The 14,089-nt window shown below is 38.0% G+C and overlaps 1 protein-coding gene across 3 annotated transcripts in view; it reads left to right on the top strand.

The window, feature by feature from the left end:
* The window catches only part of LOC124120944 (polypeptide N-acetylgalactosaminyltransferase 13-like), a 120,400-nt gene that overhangs the window by 59,362 nt on the left and 46,949 nt on the right, over window positions 1–14,089 (top strand). For all 3 annotated transcript variants that reach the window (XR_007218942.1, XM_048387451.1, XM_048387449.1), the window contains exon 4: window positions 9,398–9,561. Coding sequence is in view for 2 of the 3 variants with exons in the window: in XM_048387451.1 (XP_048243408.1) it covers window positions 9,398–9,561 (164 nt within the window). In the remaining variant the exon portion in view is untranslated. The remainder of the gene's footprint in view (window positions 1–9,397; window positions 9,562–14,089) is intronic.

Raw genomic sequence — 14,089 nt, 5'->3', positions numbered from 1 at the left:
TGATTTAATGTTTTTCAACTTTTTCCAATAATCCTTTAATGCATCATCAGATAGCGACAGCTGAATTATATATTCAGCAGATAGATTAGTTTTTAAAAAATTCTTCTTCGGCTTCAACAACTCTCTCGAGACTTGGCAACAGCTGTCGCTACAGCCTTGGTACATTAAAAGATCACTTCCTCCTTGAGAGCTGTAATAATTAGTCGCCCTTGAAAACCTTTTATGGATTTGCAAAGGGTCCCAGTCTATGACCCATATTCTAGTCATTAAGAGATTCAAGGCTAACCCTTTTGATCAAGATAAAAATGTACAAATTATTTCTACATGGAATTATTACATCATCCAGCTACAGTGGCAGGAGAGTAACAACTATGAGTTTCAGATTCCTTTTGGCAATCTTCCAAAGTGGTCTTTTTGCCAATTTGTGTGATCTTTAAAATGAAGATTTTTTCTATACATTATAAAAAGAATAGAGTAAAATGTACGGCTTTCTAAATTGTTTTCTATATATGGAAATCACTAATGTTTGAACCTGTTTTTCCAATTACATTAAAAACGAGGTATAGTCATGAGGTTTGAAGTTAACATGGCTATATTTGTCTGGGTTTGTTGATCCAGGAAGTTGATAGGCCGTCCTTAAGTACCGATGGTCTTCAAGAAGTAGTCTCAAAGCAAGCCTGTATGGTTTCTCAAAACACTGCTGAAATTGGATCATTGTTATGACAAACAGAGATTTTATGTTTGTGTTGAAAGTAATAGATCAAATTAAGTGCTATCTCATACCTGCGTTTTCATAAGTTAAATGTCTGTTCCTGGTTTTTGCAGCTGAGGTATTGTGACATGCCTGTCTTTGTTTTCAGTTATGTTTGTAGTGTATGGTCCTTGTTTGGGTGTCTAGCGGGTTTGTTTTGAAATGTAGTTAAAGGTTTATGATCTGCCAAGATGTGTTGAGTGCTTAGTGTGAAACTGTGAAATGTGAAACTGTTCATTATGGCCTCTGTTTGCAAATGTGAAACTGTTAAAACAATCTGTATAACTCATGAAACTATTAGTGAGGGAGTTAATGCCACTTTGAACAGTGTTCGAGTTATATCATGGCCTGTCAGCTTAATGTGGGAGAATAGCCTAAGGTGATGCAGATCCTAGACATTTACCACTTTGGTTTAATCCATGAGCACAGGTACGGTGCTGACAAACATGAAACATTATCCATGTGAACCGGGATTTGAACCCACGATCATAGGTTTCTGGCATGCCCAATGTCAGTACCATACTCAGATTCACCGTGATAATGCTTCTTGATTTGTCAGTACCATACCCAGATTTGCCCTGATAATGCTTCTTGATTTGTCAGTACCATACCCAGGTTCGCCCTGATAATGCTTCTTGATTTGTCAGTACCATACCCAGATTCGCCCTGATAATGCTTCTTGATTTGTCAGTACCATACCCAGATTTGCCCTGATAATGCTTCTTGATTTGTCAGTACCATACCCAGATTCGCCCTGATAATGCTTCTTGATTGTCAGTACCATACCCAGATTCGCCCTGATAATGCTTCTTGATTTGTCAGTACCATACCCAGATTTGCCCTGATAATGCTTCTTGATTTGTCAGTACCATACCCAGATTTGCCCTGATAATGCTTCTTGATTTGTCAGTACCATACCCAGATTTGCCCTGATAATGCTTCTTGATTTGTCAGTACCATACCCAGATTTGCCCTGATAATGCTTCTTGATTTGTCAGTACCATACCCAGATTCGCCCTGAAAATGCTTCTTGATTTGTCAGTACCATACCCAGATTTGCCCTGATAATGCTTCTTGATTTGTCAGTACCATACCCAGATTTGCCCTGATAATGCTTCTTGATTTGTCAGTACCATATCCAGATTTGCCCTGATAATGCTTCTTGATTTGTCAGTACCATACCCATGCTTGTAGCTTTCACTAAAGTGGTACATGAGCATTGGCTGTCACCTCCGACACTGAGATGGCATGCCGTGATGTAACAGAAGTACTGTTACACAGTATTCATGTTATTATGTTTTTCCAACTTACCTCTGAATCTTTATCCTTACTCATTATACATTAATATCTTGCCTCCTTAGTGTAGTGGGTTAAGTGCAGGGGCCCTGAAAATTTAAAACCCCAATCAGACATTTGCATTTAGGCCACGCCCCCTTCAAATAGCGTATATGTGTACAACTTTTCGCACACATTACAAGTTGTTACGTTCAGTGTTCCCTCGTTAATGCACGCTTCAATATAGCGCTAACTCGGTTATAGCGCGCGGCAAAGCATGGCTCCCAAAATTTACTGACATTTTTTATAAACTCAAGTTTTCCAATGACACAATGTTTTCCCCCATCTCAGAAAACATTATCAGCATATCACCGCGATCACGTAACTCTGGAAATACCAGTCAATAAATCTGAACTGAAGTACACAATTTAATCCTATTATTATGATATCTGGTAATAAAAAAAATTGTGCATTGATAATCTGGACTAATGTTTGCAATGTATTTTATTAATTATATTCAAAATTTCATTCAATAATTATAATAATGTTTACAATAATTTCGGCGAAAATCGTATGTGAAGTGATCGGTAGATCGCACAACTCACAGTTGTCTACAGCAACCACGGTCAGATTACCGCTATTGATGCCTTGAAACTAACTTTAGTTGTAAGAGAATTGATACACATATCATAAATGCCGTACCATGACATGCTGAAAGTCATATTTGAGGTTGATTGACTATTGAATGTCAACATAACGTTTTCGCAATCGAAATACATGTAGCGCGGGAAGTCCCAATGCAGACTGGTCAAAATCGTTCCATACGTCAAAAAATATCCTGCATACCATCAGTACCAAGCTGCTACACTTGTGGCTCTTATAATTTTAAGTATATATGGTGGAAGCTGTAACTAAAATAACATGATATTGGAATACATTATTCCTGATGAAATAATAATTTCAGATACAATTTCTTCTGACCATTGCATCAAAAGTCTTTGAAGTTGTATCATTGGGTACTTTTTAACTGAATCACCACTAGATTGGGAGGAAACATGTGCACAGTTGACTGCTATTTCCGGCTTAGTTTACGAGAAAATACACACGGTAATCTTAATCTCTGCATATAAAACTATGCCTTGGAGAGCAGGAAATACATTTTAAGTGGTAAATCATCATGTCTAGTGATGTTTTATGTCATATTCCATACTTTTATTTACCAAGTTTGTTATACCTGTTTATTCACCTGAATTCGCTGAAGGGACACAGCAAGGCTCATCAATTATTTGGACCCCGCTTGTTTTTTAAAATGTCCGGACAGAAAAATTTAAATGTCCAGTAAGCAATATTTTAAACTGGACATTTGAGATTCCCAATCGGACATGTCTGGCGCCTATGACTGTTTCCGGACCCCTGGTTGAGTGTCTTCCCAGAGAGTGGAGGATCAGTGGTACGTTCCATCCCTGGCCACATCATACCAGGAGAGTTAAAGGATGGTACTTGTTGTGCTCAGCATTAAAGGGATAAGCAAGGACTGGTCGGCTTAGAGTCAGTATACTGTGTCTGAGTGGGGTATCCATGTTAAAATGTGGCATGGTATTTCAGAGGGCTAGTATTATAAAACCAGCAGAAGTCCAGACCAGTACAAATGAAATAATCATGAACGTGATGTTAAACCCCATTGCTCCTCACCTCACATATATTTTTCTTTGAAGATAGAATTTGTACTGTTGGAGATTATGTGATCATCATCATTCAATCACTGTGTCGGGATGTACAGATGTAGGGCGGCCCAGTCATCTATGGAGTCACAGTGTGCAGCACCGTCATCACCGAATCTGGTGATCATGGGCATCATTCTTTAGTTACCCTAATCATTGTCAGCATCACATCCATACTTGCCTACATAAGTACTAAAGGCCTAAGACCTGCATCACTTGAGGCCTTCCTCCCACGTGAAGCTGACAAGCTGTATAAATGAAATACTGTTAAAAGCAGCATTTAGAACAATTCACCCACGCACTCAATAATAGAGGTACATTTTTGTGTATTGTTTTTTTCAAAGATTTACTTTTCATTACTATTACCATGTTCATGTCAGTAATAGATATATCTCCCCCGAGGGAGAATATGATACAGGCACAGAAGAACATTGAAAGATGACCTTTCCATAATTGATGCTTCCGTTGCATTTCTCTTCTCCTTTTTTTATTTTTTCGTGAGCACAGCAAAATGAGATTGACCACAAATGTATTCTTTTACGTATGTAGCGTGGCCTCTGACTAAACTACTCCGTTCATTGCCTGCCACACCTCTGTTTTTCATGGCTCCATCCAAATTACATTTCAGATTAGGAGAATGAACTGTCACGAAGGTTGACCCATAATGGTAACGGTTTCAAGGTCTGGCATTCCTTCATTCCAGAATAACCTTGAGATTTGTCTCTTGCAAGGATTGCCTTCTTCTTGAATTATTCAATACAGGAAATTGCATATAAATTTGATAGTAGCAAGATATTCTCAGAGTGGCCTGATTACCTGTTAGGAGCTTTGCATTTTCTCAGCGTTCTCTTGTTAAGTATAGGCCAAATTGATTTTGTCTGCGTCAAGGCTTAACTGTGTTTGATATGTGATTTGAGAACCTGTATATTTGGCCTGTCAAATGAAGGAATTCTTCTGGGCTGCATCATCAAGCATAATACTAAAGCAAAGGGAAAAATAGATGTTCCTGTGTTGCACTGTAAATTCATAATTGAAGAAAAAAGATGTTTTAAGAGATTTTTTATTTTATTTTTAAAGTTGGAAGAAATTTGATGTATTGATTTTCTCGTTTTAACATGTTTCATGTCTACATAGAATATTTTTGTTTAAAAATGATACTTCCATTGTTAGGAAACTCGAGCGCTAATGATGCAGAGAAATGACGTCATCAGATGAGGGTTGTACTCTTGTCATAACAAAATCAGGTTTTGACATGAAAAAGTCAAGAAAAAACTCCCAGACTGTAACACTTCACAGAAATCAATGCCAGGAAAAAGTCGTGTCTGGGGAAAAATGGCTTAAAAAATGGGCGGTATGTTTTTAAAGTGAGATGTTGCAATCCTGGGTTTCAAATGAGAGTGTCAGGGGTAGGAGGCCAGGATGAACACCTTTCAGCCTGCAGTGCAAGGGTCTGATGATGTGGCTCCACATCTGATGATGGCAGCTCCACAGGCTCCACAGGCTCCACAGATGGGGTGTTACGGTCCATGTACTTCCCTTTGTAATCACATGCTGTGACAGTGTCAATGTCAGTATTGGTCGGTTTTGCCATCTGTTACTGTTAGTGTGAATATCTGTAATTTTTTAGATTTGACAGAAGAGGGATCTGATTTGCAAGTCACCTTGTTCCAATTTTTTATTTATTTATTTCTATGATATTTTCACATTTGATAACTTTTATAACTTTATGATCACATCTTATGATATTATAACAATATACAGATTATGATAACTAAACTTTCATGGAGCCACTTTGCTTCATAATCATGAACTAAGGAGATGACATCAGAGGCCATATACCAGTACATCAACGCATTTCATGAAGCACCATATATCCTGAGTATTTCTGATTTTTCAAGACCAAAATCCAAGGGGGTAGACAGTGTGGTTGGCAATATCCTTAACCATATTTTGTGTCTTTTATGTTAATATCATTTGCTTTCTCCAGTCATTGAAAATATATTGCCCTTTACAAGTTTTTCTCCTTAATCTCACAGAAATAATTATGTCTTATCTTGCACATCTTTCCCCAACCCTAATTTCTGTCACACTGGGAAGCCCTTACAAATGTCTCAGATAGCTGTAGTTAGATTGGAGAACTCAGCCTGGATTTACATCAGTCAACATGTGCTGCTGTGATGCGGCAAGTCTCTAGAAGGACAGGACATATCTAGGCCCACTTCATGTACTTTTTATGAGCATGAGAACGTGAAATAGATTGATGAACATTTGACAAGTGACACATGGAATGTGCTATCATCATTAACCAGTCTAATTGCTGGGAAGCTAGGTTTTTTCTGCAGAAACATCTGATTTTACTGTGTTTTGGTTTGACATTCACATTTACAAGGCTGTGACAATCAGCCGCTTGATTCAAGTATGGGTTGTTATAAATCTGTTCAAGGGGGTATTTGGTTTGTGCCTTGTTTGATGGTATTTGAGTTGTATTATTAGTGGAATTATGCAAGATGTTTTACCATGACATTTTAAAATCCAGCATTATTATTGGTCTGCCAACAGTATTGAATATACGTTATAGCATCATTTTGTTGATGATGGCATTACTGTAAAGTAAAATATTTATTCAGAAGCACTTCATTCACAATCCCGCCTGTTTGGCTTGTTCAACTACTTGTCTTCCTTCATGAATCAAGTAAAAAAATGTGCTGAGCTTCCTACATTATTTACAGCAAGTGTGGCAACATTTTTCAGACGGAAAACTTGACAAATACTCAGAAAGTGTTTTGTCAAATCTAGTAACATCAACACGGCTTGTCTTTTGGTGCTGGTCTCGATCACGTACTGTGACGTCATATCTACTGTGGCACAGTGTTCCCTTCTGTAGAACTTGATGCCATCATAATAGTTTTGTGCTTGTACTTAGATTAAAACATCACAAAGATCCCTTCATTTTCTCTAGGGATGTCAGTTTGAATAATGGACATTAGCCAGTGGAATGTCATTGTGTCTCACTGAAGTGGTTCAATTGTTACTGTGAAGATTATGGTTTGGGTACATGAAGAAAACATATCTCCAGATGAAACTGATTCACTCTGATCTCTGAATTCTATGGCTGAAGAGCTTGTATTTGTTTTGTCACTGTGTCATGGAATTCACAGGAAATGAATCTAGGTCTGAAATCTTTACATAGAAAATTCACAAGGTTTATATCCTTATTTAGATCAAGATTTGACAAAACATAAGAAGATAAGTAAGATGCTGTGGAGAGTGAAGATAACACATATCAACAGCCAGGAAAATATGTCTTATGATTGTGTTTACCTGTAATATTGCAACTGCAGAAACAAAATTAGTAAACGCTCTTGATAGAAATTATGCTCTCTTTTTTTTTTATCAAATCTTAACCTAATCTTAACAATAACAATTCAAATTTTATATAAATTTATTTAAAACACTTTATCAAATCCCTTTGAAATTACCTCAAATTTTATGTTTCTTTCCAGTCAACCCATTTTCTAGCATTTTGGCAAAATTCTTCAGACAAATTTTGCGAAGCAAGAACAAAATTGTCTGGTTTGAAATGTAAGGATAATTTATTTTTTTGTTATCCTTTGTTGTCTGACAGAACATTGCACAGTTTACATTTGGTTGTAATTAATTTTGTTCATGTTTAAGTCTTAACGATTATCTTTTGAATAAAGGGAACTGGAAAACAACATCCATTTTCTAATCTAGTTATTGTTTCCCCAGAGAGTTGAAATAAAATGAATCTACAGTCCTAACCTCCTATGTTCCCTCTATTACCTCCTGTTGAAATACATTCCACCACAAATACAATGTAATTGCACCATTGGGAGAAAACAATCATACACAACAGTTTATGGTAATTGCTGTGCTTGTAGCCACCATGATCACTTGCATGTAAGTTTCAGATGTGAAGTGACACATGGAGGCTTCCAGCCAATGCTCACAATGGAAGGAGCTTGTTGATTTCATGTGTCTGGTCGTTTATTGCAATTTATCTGTGTATATTTAATATTGCAGCTATGAGGAATTCACAGGACATAAAACACCCATTTCTCCCTCCCCAGACGTAAATAAATTGGATTACATGACTTGCTATCATATTTGTTCAATTAAATGTGAGGGGTTTTAAACTGACGTCAGAAACAATGCACCAAGTGCTTGCTTGGCACATTGATCTAGAATCAAATTAGGGACTGGTCATTTATTATAGGGGAGGGTAGGGGTGTGTGGAGATGAAAGGGAGGGGGAAAAATGACAGCAAAACAGGGGGTACCATCAAAATTTATCATAACTCTGAGTGTGTATGTTGGTGGGGGGGGGGGGGGGGGGGGGGGATGTTTCATAAAATGGGGGGATGAGCAAATTATTTAGATCAATTTTCCCTCCCCCCCTCCCCCACCCCCCACTAATAAATGACTAGTCCCAATCTTCATTATCTTTTGAGAACTTTTATTCAAACACTGATATATGAAATCACATTAATTAATTAGGAAACCACAAATTTGGCCATTAATAGAAATCTGGCACAGGAGTCAGAGGATGAAAGAATATCATGTTAAGTTTGAGAGAAATTTGGCTGATGAGTATATTTGCTTGGTGTGTTCGCTGAAAGTGTTCGTCCTTGATGTACTTGATGCAGTGTATCAAACTGATGGACGCAGAGAAGCCCTTTGAGATAACAAACTTTGCAATCAAGGGAGTGCTGTGTATAAACTGGGAGCTTAAGTGTACTTTGAGATAACTATGTGTGTATAATATTGGAGATGATTTTGTCTGAATAATTGCTGGGGAATTATTTCTACATTATCACGTGATACACCAAAATACAGGCAAAATGTTTACACATTGCTTGGTTTTTATCATGTACTTTAATCGTTATGCGCAGCTTGAGGAATCTAATTATATGCTTTAATGAATGTTGGTTTCTTCAGTAAGAGAGAGAGAGTGAGTGAGAATGGTTATGTATTGACATAACAAGCTTAGTTGTTGTATTAGCGTGAAGTTTTTTGCTGAGTGTGTATATATCAATTTCCATACAGTTGATAGTTGTCTATTAAGGCATCATAATTCAATGTGCAGAGTTGCATCCCTTAGCCATGTCAGGATCTGCTTATTAATAATTTGAATCCTACATTAACTCTGATAATGATCCTTGGTATCACCACCACAACTTATGGGTTTCACAAAAGTGGTAATGAAATATTTATGACCTGCAACAGATTGAAAGTTACTTAGTTTCAAAGTGATGTTAAACCAGTTTGCAGAGTGCTTCTAACCTGTCTGTTCCAGACTTATTACAACTACCACGACAGGAGTGATATGTGTCTGATACTGATTTAACACTGGACCCCTTGTAGGGCAGGTTACTAGAACGGTGCTGTAGCTGATGGTCAAACTGTCCCTTATGTGTGCCAGAAACCTATGATCATGGACTCAAATCCTTGAGTCGCCTTGATTATATTTCTAGGTTTGCCAGCCCCATACCTGTGCTCATGGGTTTCAGACTTTCCCCTGCAATAAGTTGACACAAGTGATACTGTTCACTCACTCACTCACTCACTCACTCACTCGCTCACTCACTCACTCACTCACTCACTCTTTCATGGTATGCCTTGTGTTTCAGCTGCCCCCATGTGCCTCTATCTGATCTGCCCACTGCCAGTGTCATCATCTGTTTCCACAATGAGGCTGCATCGGTGTTGCTGAGGACAGTCAACAGTGTCATCATGAGGTCGCCACCATCACTGTTGAAGGAGGTCATACTAGTTGATGACAACAGCACTAAGGGTGAGTGACAATATTGTCATACTTCTAGGATTGTGATTATGTTTCTAGTCCATCGACTGTTGCTGTTTTCATCGTAAAGCGATGCCGTTTTTGTTTAATGGATCAGCCAAACCTAAAGTAATGAAAAGTTGTCCCAAAATCTGAACTTTTTATACTGCTGACTGCAGACATACAACTACTGCAACAGAATTAAGATAGATAAGTACCAGTACAGCCCTCCAGTGTAGATGCCATGGCATTATTACATGATGGCAGAATATAACCCATCCACTGAGCCCTTGATTCAGCACTAGACTAACATCTAGTGTCTGAAATGAACATATCGTACAGAAAAACCAGTTGTTCAGTTATCTTAATAAAAATATAATAAAAGGGTGCCCTGTGACTCTCTTCATTTTCAGAGACTAAACAAATCTGCAGAACTATAATTTCTTGGAATTTTACGACAAGTGTAAAGGATACTATCACCCATCACTGGCATGCCATTGAAAGTGTGTGTGACAGGAAAATTTATTGCCCCCACCACCTCTCCCCAAACACACACCCCTCCCATTGGAAGCTGGGGGGTCAGTTTAGAGGGCAGTAAGTATCAAATCTGATACTGCAGTAATCTAGACTTGCCAAACATTATGGACTTGCATGGGCTGTATTTGATATATATTTGTATCAGGGTCTGTAAAACAGACTAATTCAGCACCTGTAGAATTAGTTTGGGACTTGCCTCTGACTTTTGTCTGCTAGAATTATTTACAGCATGTCCACATATCTCTTCAAGAAATGTGTACTTTAGATCCAGAGAAACAGAAAGGGAAATGATCAACATGATGTGTTTCCCTTTTGGCTTCAAAACTTCAAGGATAGTTGATAATGGCAAACCAAGAACTGTTCCTAATTGTCATCGGACATATATGAATGTTTCTAGGGCAACATCAATCATGTACATCATGCTTCAATTAAAACTTAAGGGTGCATCATGTATTACCAGAAGACCAATTCTGCACATGGGCAAGCAGTGGCATTTGTTTTTTCCATGCTGTTGACATCTTGCAAATGTTTCACTATGACCTGTCGTTGAAATTGAAATTGTCACTATTAATTGAAAATTCATTTGTTTTACTTTTATGGAGCAGGATTATTGTTAACTTGATAAAACGTTAGTCAGAAGGCTTTGGTTTTAGTCTCTTTTGCAGATATTCCTAAGTGAAAAGTACTTAATTCCTAGTCCATCTCTCAGGGGCCTGTCTGGCCCTTCCATGGTTCATTCCAGGCCTCCCCCTACAGGGAGCAGTGGGCTTGTTGGCAATATCCATCCCTGTAACTGACCCTTGCTGGCTCTCATTGCAGCATCATGCTTTCAAGTAAAATGATATTTTTGAAAGTTCTCTCCTAATCTGCACTGAACCGTTTGATACAGGGCTAGGTTGATGATGATGGCAGATCCATATGGGACACACTCATGTGGTATCATCATTGTCATTTGTCTCAGAAATAATTCACATGGAAAAAAACTCATATTCTGATATTGCCGTTCTTAGAAATATGATTTGTAAGGGCTGTTCTAATTCACAGAAAAAGGAATTTTTTTTGTTATTCCTACAGGGTCAGGCTGGCATTTTATCAAAGTCCATAACAGGTACTCATGTCCTCCTACCTGGGGCACGTTGTGAGGAAAACAGTATTCTGTCTGTTTACTTCTTCAGGAACCTATCTGTAATCTTGAAATAACATCAGCAGATATGAGACAATCCTATACCGATGTGCTGTTATCCCAACAGCACATTGGCATCAAATGCCCCTCAACCATATCCTCCCGTGTGTAAGCGTGTGCAGCCATTAGATGGCTCTCTTTACATCTATAAATCTTATCATGTGTAAATATGCCAGATAAAAATCTATATCACCTCATAAAAAAGTTCTTCCGTCTATTTTCAACCCAAGTGATCCCCAGACAGGAAACACTTGTAAAAATATTAGTTTTTCTTGCAGTCTTCATCCCGTATTTCAACACCCAAGTATCCACAAATAATTCCTCCCCAGATGATCGTTATTTAGTTACTAAAATAATCCCTGCTTGCAAACAAACAATGGTAGTCCAAGGGTGGCGATGAGCAGCTGGACAAACAAAGAGCAGCATATTCCGGGGAGGGTCTTCTGGGCGGGTTTGGTGGTCTTTTACTGTCATAAACATGCTATCTCAGCCAACTGGTGCTTCCAACCTGATTTGTGATACTATTGATGATCATCAAAATCTGCCTTCAATGGCCTCAAGGCCCAGGAAGGTTGGTTGACACAGTTGATCATATGTTTGCTTTTCATCTTGAAGATTTGAGCTTGATATGAGTACATTCATCCTTGGTTATCCAGTGTATCATGTCATTATTCTATTATGATACATTCCCTGGATCCATTTGCTACCGTAGCTTTATTTTGGACCATATTTCCATTACACAGTGCTAAATATGGCAGATCAATCAAGTTACTCAGATTACATGAGTGAGAGAAATTCTGTGCTATGTTCGGGGTGAGAATAAGAGAATAATGGTGAAGATGATGTCACATCTGAAAGGAAGCTATGGTGGAGAATGGTTCCAGGGTATTATCATAATTAGAATGGAGATGTATTACACTGGATAATTCGAGATTGGAGTCTATTAATGTGAAGCCATTGTTTTGTGAAACTTTGTAGATCTTCAAAAACCATTTTGCATGTGGATTGAAAATGGCCAAAGCAGCTATACACACATATTTTTCTATCCACATTGGAAAAATTGTTTAATTTGCAGTGACATGATATAGGCTTTTCCATTGGATGATAGGCCAGTAACATGACTGTGAAACTGACGTTCATAAGCGTATGAACAACACTTTTCGTATGTTTTTTCATGAGACTGTACTCTTGAAATACTGTAACCACTAACAGACTGCTTCCACATTCCTGGGGAAACCCCGGGAATTCCCTTGTGATGAATTCAGACACAAGCATTGTTTCTGATCATTTAGATCTTTAATCTTGAACTTAGTGTTTTAGCATTCATTGTGATAAGACAGAGAGCTTGACTAAATGCCCATTCAAGAATATCCTCACTACGACCCATCCAAGTGAACAAATCAAAGAAATGCACATCCAAACTTCCGTAGTATTGACTCGATGTGTGTCTAGACTGACAGCAACCTCTGACATCATACAGTTTGACCCTCACTTTATGAAGGTGCATAGTTTAATGAACTCACACAAAGTGAAAGTCAATTCTTAGTTAGAGATGATCCAGTATTGTGAATTACTCAAAGTACCCAGAGCCCTATGCTTGTTGTATTTAAGAAATAAACGGCGAGTGGGAGTTGTTTATCATACAATAAAACACTGCAGGGAGAATAAACCATGAGGGGCACAGCCTGGAGTGTTTTTTCTCCCTGCAATATTTTATTGTATGATAAAACAATGACAACAAGTCGTTTATTTCTTATGAGATATTTACATTATGTACATCCTCTTTGAGGATGATGATAAAATGTACAAGCTTTCAAAATATTTACCCGTATTTTAATAATGATGACTCTCTAATAGAATCTGACATCTGTAAAGTTCATTTTATGCACAGGTGGGTATTGCCCACTTATTCTCAAAGTTGATTACTTGTACCTTTTCTCCCAATACTGATTGTCATATCGCTCCTGCTTTTACAAACGATCGTTCGGCCATTGTGTTTATCTGCCTTGCCCATCTCCATTTGTGGGGAACAACTCACTAGACACTCCCTCTAAATACATGTAATAACATCGTCCAATATGTGACATCATGAAGTTGAAATCGTATGTTTAATTCTCCCAAAGACGTATATACGTCCGTGATTCTCCAGAAATGATGTCATGGTAGAACAATGTCATATTGGGAAATCAACCACGCCCCGTTCTTCATTGTTCTTTGCGATTTATCGCATAACTATCTTGTATAGCCTAATATTACCCTCCTACAAACTGGGATGAAACAACACACACTCATCTCAGTTTGTAGGAGGGTCACTTGTATATTGATGGATGTTATACATCAGCTACAGTGAGGGTTTGCCCCACAGATGATGCAGGGTGGATTTTCCTATGTGTTACCAAACAATTTCTGGGTTATAGTTAAAATGGAAATACAAGTTAGAAAATGTCATTTGTTGTTCCTTCATGTGGGGAGATATGAGAATTGATAAAAGGAAAATCCTAACATGGCTATCAGCTAAAATTAGATTCCCAAATATAAATCACAATAATCTCTACACATACACACCATTTCTAACAAGAACCAGTCTGTGAAACAAGAGCTCCACTGCAGCTCATGACACATTTGTTACTCTCTTTATAGAGAACCAAATATGGCTGTGAGGAGAGTATGCATACCCACAGAACTGTGATGTCACAATTAGTGGTGCTCTGCAATGAATGAGGCTGGGACTGTCAAGCATTAAGTTAAACCTTCTCAACTACAATATAGAAATAAATATGCATTGGCAATATGAATAACAGTGACATGTTCAGAAGAAAT

The sequence above is a fragment of the Haliotis rufescens genome, unplaced genomic scaffold (assembly GCF_023055435.1).
Source record: "Haliotis rufescens isolate VD_foot unplaced genomic scaffold, xgHalRufe1.0.p SCAF_10, whole genome shotgun sequence".
NCBI lineage: Eukaryota > Metazoa > Mollusca > Gastropoda > Lepetellida > Haliotidae > Haliotis > Haliotis rufescens.
This window is presented reverse-complemented; position numbering and strand designations above follow the sequence as displayed.